An 11,983-nucleotide genomic window follows, 5' to 3' on the forward strand; every position below is an offset into this window, starting at 1 on the left:
CTTTTAGAGCGGCGTGAGTCCAGTAAGGAAAGACAACGTGTACTTTGTGTCCTCCGGCAGATTCTTCATCACCTCCATGTTTCTGCGACATCATCCAAGCCTCCTCTGACCACGCCCGCCAGCTCGCCCTCCGACCGCCCGACGTTGCGCCTGCAAGGCGGGGGAGCCCCCCCCCCCCCCCACCCCCAAGCTGACTTTCATGGCCGCGGCACTCTAAGGCTGCCATGGCAGCTGCTGCCGCCGATGCCTCACAACGTATTACCGCACTGACGCCGGAGGAAGAGGGACGACGGACCGCCGCCGCCAAGTTGTTCGGGAGCGCCGGGAGAGAGAGGGACGACGAGGAAGACGAGGGGGCGAGAGGGAAGGAGTGTTTGGTGTGCGGGGCTCTGTTCGCCTCTCAGGAGAAGCTCCGCCTCCACGCCGCGACGCACGGGGGAGAGAAACCTTTTCACTGCTCGCAGCCCCACTGTGCGAAGGCCTTCAGCTCCAAATACAAACTCTTCAGGTACTCCGACTGTCACACTTCTTTTTGTACATAACGACATGTTTTACTTTGATAAGGCTTCGGAGTACTTGAGAAAGTGCAAAGCAAAACTGGGCCCTCTTTGACCAAATGATCATTTATTAGTGCCTACAGCAGGGGTGCTCATTACGTCGATCGCGAGCTACCGGTCGATCGCGAGCTACCGGTCGATCGCGGCGGGTGTGTCAGTCGATCGCCAGCCAGGCATTAAAAAAATAGTCCTAAAAATGAGCGATCATAAATCTTCACTATGACGTCACTTTCGTCACTTGATTGACATTCACGGCACCCGAGGGTCCTCTGAGATGACGCCGGCTGCTGCCAGCTCATTAAAATGACCGACAGGAAGGCGAGAAACACTTTTTATTTCAACAGACTCTGGCGCCGTACCTGCCGTCAAAACTCCAAAGACCGACTGCACAGTTGCACAATAAAAGCGCTGCTTCATCCTGCCTGCGCTAACAAAATAAGAGTCTCAGAAAGCTGGCGTGCACAAGCTAGCAAGCTACGGAGTTTGCCGCCAATGTGTTTCTTGTAAAGTGTATACCAAGGAGTACGGAAGCTGGACAAATAAGATGCCAAAAACCAACCACTTTCATGTGGTATTGGACAGAAAGGAGGACTTTTTTTCTCCTCCATTCGAAAATGCGGATGTTATCATCACCACTGTCTGATTCCTATCAATGCAAGTCATTTGAATCAGGTAATACACCAACTTATATTCTTGTCTTCATGAAAGAAAGGAATCTATATGTGTTAAACATGCTTGCATTATCATTAAAAACCTTTAACTTGTTAACAATATTAACTATATGTGTTAAACATGCTTGTATTATCTTTAAACACCTTTAACTTGTTAACAATATATACTATATGTGTTAAACATGCTTGTATTATCATTAAAAACCTTTAACTTGTTAACAATATTAACTATATGTGTTAAACATGCTTGTATTATCTTTAAACACCTTTAACTTATCAACAATATTAACTATATGTGTTAAACATGCTTGTATTATCATTAAAAACCTTTAACATGTTAACAATATTAACTATATGTGTTAAACATGCTTGTATTATCATTAAAAACCTTTAACTTGTTAACAATATTAACTATATGTGTTAAACATGCTTGTATTATCTTTAAACACCTTTAACTTGTTAACAATATATACTATATGTGTTAAACATGCTTGTATTATCATTAAAAACCTTTAACTTGTTAACAATATTAACTATATGTGTTAAACATGCTTGTATTATCTTTAAACACCTTTAACTTATCAACAATATTAACTATATGTGTTAAACATGCTTGTATTATCATTAAAAACCTTTAACATGTTAACAATATTAACTATATGTGTTAAACATGCTTGTATTATCATTAAAAACCTTTAACATGTTAACAATATTAACTATATGTGTTAAACATGCTTGTATTATCATTAAAAACCTTTAACTTGTTAACAATATTAACTATATGTGTCAAACATGCTTGTATTATCTTTAAACACCTTTAACTTATCAACAATATTAACTATATGTGTTAAACATGCTTGTATTATCATTAAAAACCTTTAACTTGTTAACAATATTAACTATATGTGTTAAACATGCTTGTATTATCTTTAAACACCTTTAACTTGTTAACAATATTAACTATATGTGTTAAACATGCTTGTATTTTCATTAAACACCTTTAACTTGTTAACAATATTAACTATATGTGTTAAACATGCTTGTATTATCTTTAAACACCTTTAACTTGTTAACAATATTAACTATATGTGTTAAACATGCTTGTATTATCATTAAAAACCTTTAACTTGTTAACAATATTAACTATATGTGTTAAACCTGCTTGTATTATCTTTAAACACCTTTAACTTGTTAACAATATTAACTATATGTGTTAAACATGCTTGTATTTTCATTAAACACCTTTAACTTGTTAACAATATTAACTATATGTGTTAAACATGCTTGTATTATCTTTAAACACCTTTAACTTGTTAACAATATTAACTATATGTCATCCTGCCTGCGCTAACAAAATAAGAGTCTCAGAAAGCTGGCGTGCACAAGCTAGCAAGCTACGGAGTTTGCCGCCAATGTGTTTCTTGTAAAGTGTATACCAAGGAGTACGGAAGCTGGACAAATAAGATGCCAAAAACCAACCACTTTCATGTGGTATTGGACAGAAAGGAGGACTTTTTTTCTCCTCCATTCGAAAATGCGGATGTTATCATCACCACTGTCTGATTCCTATCAATGCAAGTCATTTGAATCAGGTAATACACCAACTTATATTCTTGTCTTCATGAAAGAAAGGAATCTATATGTGTTAAACATGCTTGCATTATCATTAAAAACCTTTAACTTGTTAACAATATTAACTATATGTGTTAAACATGCTTGTATTATCTTTAAACACCTTTAACTTGTTAACAATATATACTATATGTGTTAAACATGCTTGTATTATCATTAAAAACCTTTAACTTGTTAACAATATTAACTATATGTGTTAAACATGCTTGTATTATCTTTAAACACCTTTAACTTATCAACAATATTAACTATATGTGTTAAACATGCTTGTATTATCATTAAAAACCTTTAACATGTTAACAATATTAACTATATGTGTTAAACATGCTTGTATTATCATTAAAAACCTTTAACTTGTTAACAATATTAACTATATGTGTTAAACATGCTTGTATTATCTTTAAACACCTTTAACTTGTTAACAATATATACTATATGTGTTAAACATGCTTGTATTATCATTAAAAACCTTTAACTTGTTAACAATATTAACTATATGTGTTAAACATGCTTGTATTATCTTTAAACACCTTTAACTTATCAACAATATTAACTATATGTGTTAAACATGCTTGTATTATCATTAAAAACCTTTAACATGTTAACAATATTAACTATATGTGTTAAACATGCTTGTATTATCATTAAAAACCTTTAACATGTTAACCATATTAACTATATGTGTTAAACATGCTTGTATTATCATTAAAAACCTTTAACTTGTTAACAATATTAACTATATGTGTCAAACATGCTTGTATTATCTTTAAACACCTTTAACTTATCAACAATATTAACTATATGTGTTAAACATGCTTGTATTATCATTAAAAACCTTTAACTTGTTAACAATATTAACTATATGTGTTAAACATGCTTGTATTATCTTTAAACACCTTTAACTTGTTAACAATATTAACTATATGTGTTAAACATGCTTGTATTTTCATTAAACACCTTTAACTTGTTAACAATATTAACTATATGTGTTAAACATGCTTGTATTATCTTTAAACACCTTTAACTTGTTAACAATATTAACTATATGTGTTAAACATGCTTGTATTATCATTAAAAACCTTTAACTTGTTAACAATATTAACTATATGTGTTAAACCTGCTTGTATTATCTTTAAACACCTTTAACTTGTTAACAATATTAACTATATGTGTTAAACATGCTTGTATTTTCATTAAACACCTTTAACTTGTTAACAATATTAACTATATGTGTTAAACATGCTTGTATTATCTTTAAACACCTTTAACTTGTTAACAATATTAACTATATGTGTTAAACATGCTTGTATTATCATTCAAAACCTTTAACTTGTTAACAATATTAACTATATGTGTTAAACATGCTTGTATTATCTTTAAACACCTTTAACTTATCAACAATATTAACTATATGTGTTAAACATGCTTGTATTATCTTTAACCACCTTTAAGTTGTTAACAATATTAACTATATGTGTTAAACATGCTTGTATTATCATTAAAAACCTTTAACTTGTTAATAATATTAACTATATGTGTTAAACATGCTTGTATTATCATTAAACACCTTTAACTTGTTAACAATATTAACTATATGTATTAAACATTCTTGTATTATCATAAAACACCTTTAATTTATTAACAATATTAACTATATGTGTTAAACATGCTTGCATTATCATTAAAAACCTTTAACTTGTTAACAATATTAACTATATGTGTCAAACATGCTTGTATTATCTTTAAACACCTTTAACTTATCAACAATATTAACTTTATGTGTTAAACATGCTTGTATTATCATTAAAAACCTTTAACTTGTTAACAATATTAACTATATGTGTTAAACATGCTTGTATTATCTTTAAACACCTTTAACTTGTTAACAATATTAACTATATGTGTTAAACATGCTTGTATTATCATTAAAAACCTTTAACTTGTTAACAATATTAACTATATGTGTTAAACATGCTTGTATTATCTTTAAACACCTTTAACTTATCAACAATATTAACTATATGTGTTAAACATGCTTGTATTATCTTTAACCACCTTTAAGTTGTTAACAATGTTAACTATATGTGTGAAACATGCTTGTATTATCATTAAAAACCTTTAACTTGTTAATAATATTAACTATATGTGTTAAACATGCTTGTATTATCATTAAACACCTTTAACTTGTTAACAACATTAACTATATGTATTAAACATTCTTGTATTATCATAAAACATCTTTAATTTATTAACAATATTAACTATATGTGTTAAACATGCTTGCATTATCATTAAACACCTTTAACTTGTTAACAAAAACATATGTTTCATAAATAAGTAAATATAAATTATATATATATGAATGAGGTAGATCCCCACGACTTGATCAATTGAAAAGGAGCTCGCCTGCAGAAAAAGTGTGAGCACCCCTGGCCTACAGGAATTCGCAATGTTGCCAATTTAAACAAATTCAGACACAATCCCCACAAATTATGCACAGCATTGCGATTGTGGCCGAAGCCCCCATCTTCCCCGCATATTTCGGCCAATCAGTGTCATTTTTGCTCAAACGTGCGCGTCAACTGTCGAATCAGAACTTATGTTCCTTGTGTAGGTGAAGCAGGAACAACAACTTGTAACAATATGTGAACTTTTTGTTCATCAAAATACACAATTGTCGTCCTCCCGCATTGCTCGGACCTACTTCCGGTTCCTGTCTATGGCGCTAAGCATTCTGGGTAATGTAGTACATAAACATTTATTTCCTAGTGTACATGTAGTTATACATTTATTCAACATGTATTTATCCATATTATATGTTAATTTACACACCTAATTGTTTCCAAATGGTGTTAGTAACACGGCAGTAAAGCGGCTGATCAAACAAAACAGAAGTCTTCGCCATGGACCCACTAGCTGCGGAAGCTAGCTCTCCAATCAGCTAAACAGACTCAACAAGTCCACGGTGACGTTTTGGTGAATTTACGAAACTGAAACAATCAAAAATAGAATGCCATGGTAAGTTAATAATACTAACACAGACACTTGTAAACTTGTTCGCTTATTGGCTAATGCTAACGGCACTATCTTCATTACATAGCGATAGCACGTACAAATATGCATGAAAACACTCCTACAGACATCACACATGGTACGGTTTAGCGAGTATGAATAGTTTTAGTTATATTGTAAAACGAGCAAACGTTGCTTGGAGTGATACATGAAGAATCCATACGAGTAGAAACGCTACGGATGACTCGAAGACGGAACGGCACTTGTGCTTCCGGGTGAAATCAATAAACAGAAGGAAATACGGATTGTTTTAGTTATATTGGGGTCGGCGCGGCAGGGTTCCTGGTTCGATCCACGGCTTCCGCCATCCTAAGTCACGTCCGTCGTGTCCTTGGCAAGACACTTCACTCTGGAGTGATTGAATGAAGAATCCATACGAGCAGAAACGCTATGGACGGCTAGAAGACGGAACGTCCGGTTGAAAGCTCAGTCCAAACAGAAGGGCACCGCAGCACCTGCAGTGAGTAAACTCGTCCACAAGGTGGCGCCATGACATTGTTTTTTTTTCTTGAACTATTTGCCTTATGGCCGTCAGCGCGGAAAAATCTATAAATTAGCCGCACCGTTTTATAAGCCGCAGGGATTTTAGTGTAGGAAAAAAGTTGCGGCTTATAGTTTGGAATTTGCAGTATATTGTGTACCGTATTTTTCGGATTATAAGTCGCAGTTTTTCTCATAGTTTGGGGGGTGCGACTTATACTAAGGAACGACTTATAAGTGAAATTATTAACACTTTACAGTAAAATTTTAAATAATATTATTTAGCTCATTCACGTAAGAGACTAGACCAGGGGTGTCCAAACTTTTTCCACTGAGGACCGCACACGGAAAAATTTAAGCATGCGGGGGCCATTTTGATATTTTTCATTTTCAAACCTTAACAAAATATATGGATTTTTTTTTTTTTTTTAACCTTTAGGGCTCCCGGGGACCATAAAGGGTCTCAGTCATTAAAATGTAAAAAATAAGTCAAATTATTATTATTTTTTTATTTAACGCTTACAGTAAATCTCTATATCAACTTCAGGTTGATATAAAGTAAAAAAAAAAAAAAAAAAGGTTTTATGCCTTTTCTGTCAGAGACAACTTTGTTTTTTATAGTAAAACTGAAATATGCAGTATTTAGTCATTAGAGCCCTAAAAGATCAATAATGCAGGACACCATTGATTTTAATTTTTTAATATTTTTGAGTAATCACAGTGAAATGTTAAATAGAATCCTACTAAATATATTATGGATCCAAAAGGTCCCCCACTCATAAAGTGATACATTTTTATTAGTTTTTTTTTACTTTTAACACTTAAATTACGAGATCAACTTCAGATATATCTGTCGATTTTACGTTTGAACTATTATTTTGTTTGTATTATGCTCTTTTGTCAAATAAAACTTTGATGTTTTTTTATGGCAACCACACAATATATGCAATATTTTTTCCACATAAAACATTTTAAAGTGACATTTTTTAAGTAATAATTCATTGTAACAGAGATTTTTTTTTTTTTTTTGGAGCAATGGCAAAAAAAATAAAAATAAACAAAGACAAAAGAAAGGAAAAAAACAGCCTGCATGGCAGCTTTGTGTCAACATTGCAACTTTTTCTCGTTAGATTTCACCTCATTCCACTTTTTTTAAATGTTTTTTTTTTAATTTTTGCAATACTATCAATTTTGCAATTTTTGCAGAATGTGTGGGGGGCCGGTAAACGATTAGCTGCGGGCCGCAAATGGCCCCCGGGCCGCACTTTGGACACTTCTGGACTAGACGTATAAGATTTCATGGGATTTAGCGATTAGGAGTGACAGATTGTTTGGTAAACGTATAGCATGTTCTATATGTTATAGTTATTTGAATGACTCTTACCATAATATGTTACGTTAACATACCAGTTGGTTATTTATGCCTCATATAACGTACACTTATTCAGCCTGTTGTTCACTATTCTTTATTTATTTGAAATTGCCTTTCAAATGTCTATTCTTGGTGTTGGGTTTCATCAAATAAATTTCCCCAAAAAATGCGACTTATACTCCAGTGCGACTTATATATGTTTTTTCCTTCTTTATTATGCATTTTCGGCAGGTGCGACTTATACTCCGGTGCGACTTATATATGTTTTTTTCCTTCTTTATTATGCATTTTCGGCCGGTGCGACTTATATATGTTTTTTCCTTCTTTATTATGCATTTTCGGCAGGTGCGACTTATACTCCGGTTCGACTTATATATGTTTTTTCCTTCTTTATAATGCATTTTCGGCAGGTGCGACTTATATATGTTTTTTCCTTCATTATTATGCATTTTCGGCAGGTGCGACTTATACTCCGGTGCGACTTATATATGTTTTTTCCTTATTTATTATGCATTTTCGGCAGGTGCGACTTATACTCCAGTGTGACTTATATATGTTTTTTCCTTCTTTATTATGCATTTTCGGCCGGTGCGACTTATACTCCGGTTCGACTTATATATGTTTTTTCCTTCATTATTATGCATTTTCGGCAGGTGCGACTTATATATGTTTTTTCCTTCTTTATTATGCATTTTCGGCCGGTGCGACTTATACTCCGGTGCGACTTATATATGTTTTTTCCTTCTTTATTATGCATTTTCGGCAGGTGCGACTTATACTCCGGTTCGACTTATATATGTTTTTTCCTTCATTATTATGCATTTTCGGCAGGTGCGACTTATATATGTTTTTTCCTTCTTTATTATGCATTTTCGGCCGGTGCGACTTATATGTTTTTTCCTTCTTTATTATGCATTTTCGGCAGGTGCGACTTATACTCCGGTGCGACTTATATATGTTTTTTCCTTCTTTATTATGCATTTTCGACAGGTGCGACTTATACTCCGGTGCGACTTATATATGTTTTTCCCTTCTTTATTATGCATTTTCGGCAGGTGCGACTTATACTCCGGTGCGACTTATATATGTTTTTTCCTTCTTTATTATGCATTTTCGGCAGGTGCAACTTATATATGTTTTTTCCTTCTTTATTATGCATTTTCGGCCGGTGCGACTTATACTCCGGTGCGACTTATATACGTTTTTTCCTTCTTTATTATGCATTTTCGGCAGGTGCGACTTATACTCCTGTGCGACTTATATATGTTTTTCCCTTCATTATGCATTTTCGGCCGGTGCGGCTTATACTCCGGTGGGACTTATATATGTTTTTTTCCTTCTTTATTATGCATTTTCGGCCGGTGCGACTTATACTCCGGTGCGACTTATATATGTTTTTTCCTTCTTTATTATGCATTTTCGGCAGGTGCGACTTATACTCCTGTGCGGCTTATATATGTTTTTCCCTTCTTTATTATGCATTTTCGGCCGGTGCGGCTTATACTCCGGTGCGACTTATACATGTTTTTTCCTTCTTTATTATGCATTTTCGGCAGGTGCGACTTATACTCTAGTGTGACTTATATGTGTTTTTTTCCTTCTTTATTATGCATTTTCGGCCGGTGCGACTTATACTCCGGTGCGACTTATATATGTTTTTTCCTTCTTTATTATGCATTTTCGGCAGGTGCGACTTATACTCCGGTGCGACTTATATATGTTTTTCCCTTCTTTATTATGCATTTTCGGCCGGTGCGACTTATACTCCGGTGCGACTTGTATATGTTTTTTCCTTCTTTATTATGCATTTTCGGCAGGTGCGACTTATATATGTTTTTTCCTTCTTTATTATGCATTTTCAGCCTGTGCGACTTATACTCCGGTGCGACTTATATATGTTTTTTCCTTCTTTATTATGCATTTTCGGCAGGTGCGACTTATACTCCGGTGCGACTTATATATGTTTTTCCCTTCTTTATTATGCATTTTCGGCCGGTGCGACTTATACTCCGGTGCGACTTATATATGTTTTTTTCCTTCTTTATTATGCATTTTCGGCAGGTGCGACTTATACTCCGGTGCGACTTATATATGTTTTTCCCTTCTTTATTATGCATTTTCGGCCGGTGCGACTTATACTCCTGTGCGGCTTATATATGTTTTTCCCTTCTTTATTATGCATTTTCGGAGGGTGCGCCTTATACTCCGGTGCGACTTATACTCCGAAAAATCCGGTATATAGTTCAAGTAACTGCTGTAAAAATATTTGTCATATTGATTCTCTTCACTAAAAGACATGTGGTCGCCCCCCCTGCAGGCATATGGCCACGCATTCTCCGCAGAAGACCCACCAGTGCTCGTTTTGCGAGAAGATGTTCCACCGCAAAGACCACCTGAAGAACCACCTGCAGACCCACGACCCCAACAAGGAGGCCTTCAAGTGCGAGGAGTGCGGCAAGCACTACAACACCAAGCTCGGCTACAAGCGCCACGTGGCCATGCACTCGGCCACGGCGGGCGACCTCACCTGCAAGGTGTGCATGCAGCGGTACGAGAGCACGCCCGTCCTGCTGGAGCACCTCAAGAGCCACTCGGGGAAGTCGTCGGGCGGCACCAAGGAGAAGAAGCACCCGTGCGACCACTGCGACCGCCGCTTCTACACGCGGAAGGACGTGCGGCGCCACATGGTGGTGCACACCGGCCGCAAGGACTTCCTCTGCCAGTACTGCGCCCAGCGCTTCGGCAGGAAGGACCACCTGACGCGCCACGTGAAGAAGAGCCACTCGCAGGAGCTGCTGAAGATCAAGACGGAGCCGCCGGACATGCTGGGCCTCCTCACCTCGGGGTCGCCTCCTTGCTCGGTGAAGGAGGAGCTCAGCCCCATGATGTGCAGCATGGCCCCCAACAAGGACCCCATGATGGGCAAGCCCTTCCCGAGCGGGGCCCCCTTCCCCATGGGCGTGTACAACCCCCACCACCTGCAGGCCATGTCCAACTCCGGGGTGGCCCACCCTCACCCTCACCCTCACCCTCACCCGCCGCTCATATCCGCGCCCCTCTCGGCGGCCATGAGCTGCCACATGGAACCCACTGGATCCCTGCACCCGCACTCCCACCACCACCACCACCATCACCACCACCACCACCACCACCATTCCCCGCCCCACCAGCAGCAGCAGCAGCACCACCCCCAGCAGGCGCCCAAGTACCAGCTGGGATCTACCTCATACCTGCTGGACAAACCCTTGAAGGTGGAGATGGAGAGCTTCCTCATGGACCTGCAGAGCGGCCTGCCGGGCCCGGGGCCCTCGGCGGAGCCCCACGCTGCTGTTTCCCCGCCTAAGGACGGACTGGAGCCCCCTGCTGGCCTGACGGAAGAACTGTGCGGCGATCCCCTGCTGTCCAAGAGCCCCGCGGTGATCGCCGAGTCTCTGTGTGCTGCTAACGTTGACTTCTCCAGCCTGCTGGGCTTCCTCCCGCTCAACCTGCCCCCCTACAGCGCCCCCATGAGCGCCGGAGGGCTGGTGATGGGCTACACCTCGTCGGCGACTCCCTCCTCCTCGTCGTCGTCTTCCTCGACTCTGCACGCCGCCGAGCCGGCGCCTCTTACCTCTTTGCAACCGCAACCTCAGGAGCAGCAGAGCTCCGGCGGGGGCCTGGGTCTCGGACCCCTGCACCCCCTCCCACCAGTGTTCAGCTCCAGCCTCAGCAGCACAACGCTGCCACGCTTCCACCAGGCCTTCCAGTGAGCGCTTTTGCCCCGCGCACGGAAGCTTGTCATTCTTCCTCAAAAGGAAGCTCAAGGCCCGTTTAAGCAAAACGACAAAGAAAATCGCTTTTATTTGGGATTTCCCTCCTTTTCCCCTCCCCCCCCGTAGTTATAACCGCATATTAACCCCCTTTTTCGCCATTTATACCCCCTATTTAGTAGTGTATAGCGGGCAGAACCAGTAGGCCAGAAGGCGTGGTTCTGCGTTACTCTCTAAAGCAATATTAGAAGAAAAATATATCAAAGATAAAGTTTAGTGAAGATGATCTGTATTGTTGTGACCTGGATACAAAAAAACAAAAACAACTAGGGTTTGAAGTGGATATTTTCTTGTGTTTCTTTGATGTAATTGTTAAGAATCGCGCTCGAACGTCTCGCCTCGAGACGAAAAAGACTCGAAAGTCCAGGAAAAACGACCTCAAAAAGAAAA

The 11,983-nt window shown here is 38.1% G+C and overlaps 1 protein-coding gene across 1 annotated transcript; it reads left to right on the top strand.

Annotated features, from left to right (window-relative positions):
* The first annotated feature begins 317 nt into the window (after positions 1–317).
* LOC133652948 (zinc finger protein PLAGL2-like) lies at positions 318–11,555 on the top strand. The gene is made up of 2 exons (XM_062051906.1): positions 318–508; positions 10,102–11,555. The coding sequence occupies exon 2, from the start codon at positions 10,106–10,108 to the stop codon at positions 11,531–11,533; it is 1,428 nt and encodes a 475-aa protein (XP_061907890.1). The 5' UTR covers positions 318–508; positions 10,102–10,105; the 3' UTR covers positions 11,534–11,555.
* Positions 11,556–11,983: the final 428 nt, after the last annotated feature.

This window comes from Entelurus aequoreus, linkage group LG07 (assembly GCF_033978785.1).
Source record: "Entelurus aequoreus isolate RoL-2023_Sb linkage group LG07, RoL_Eaeq_v1.1, whole genome shotgun sequence".
Taxonomy (NCBI): Eukaryota; Metazoa; Chordata; class Actinopteri; order Syngnathiformes; family Syngnathidae; genus Entelurus; species Entelurus aequoreus.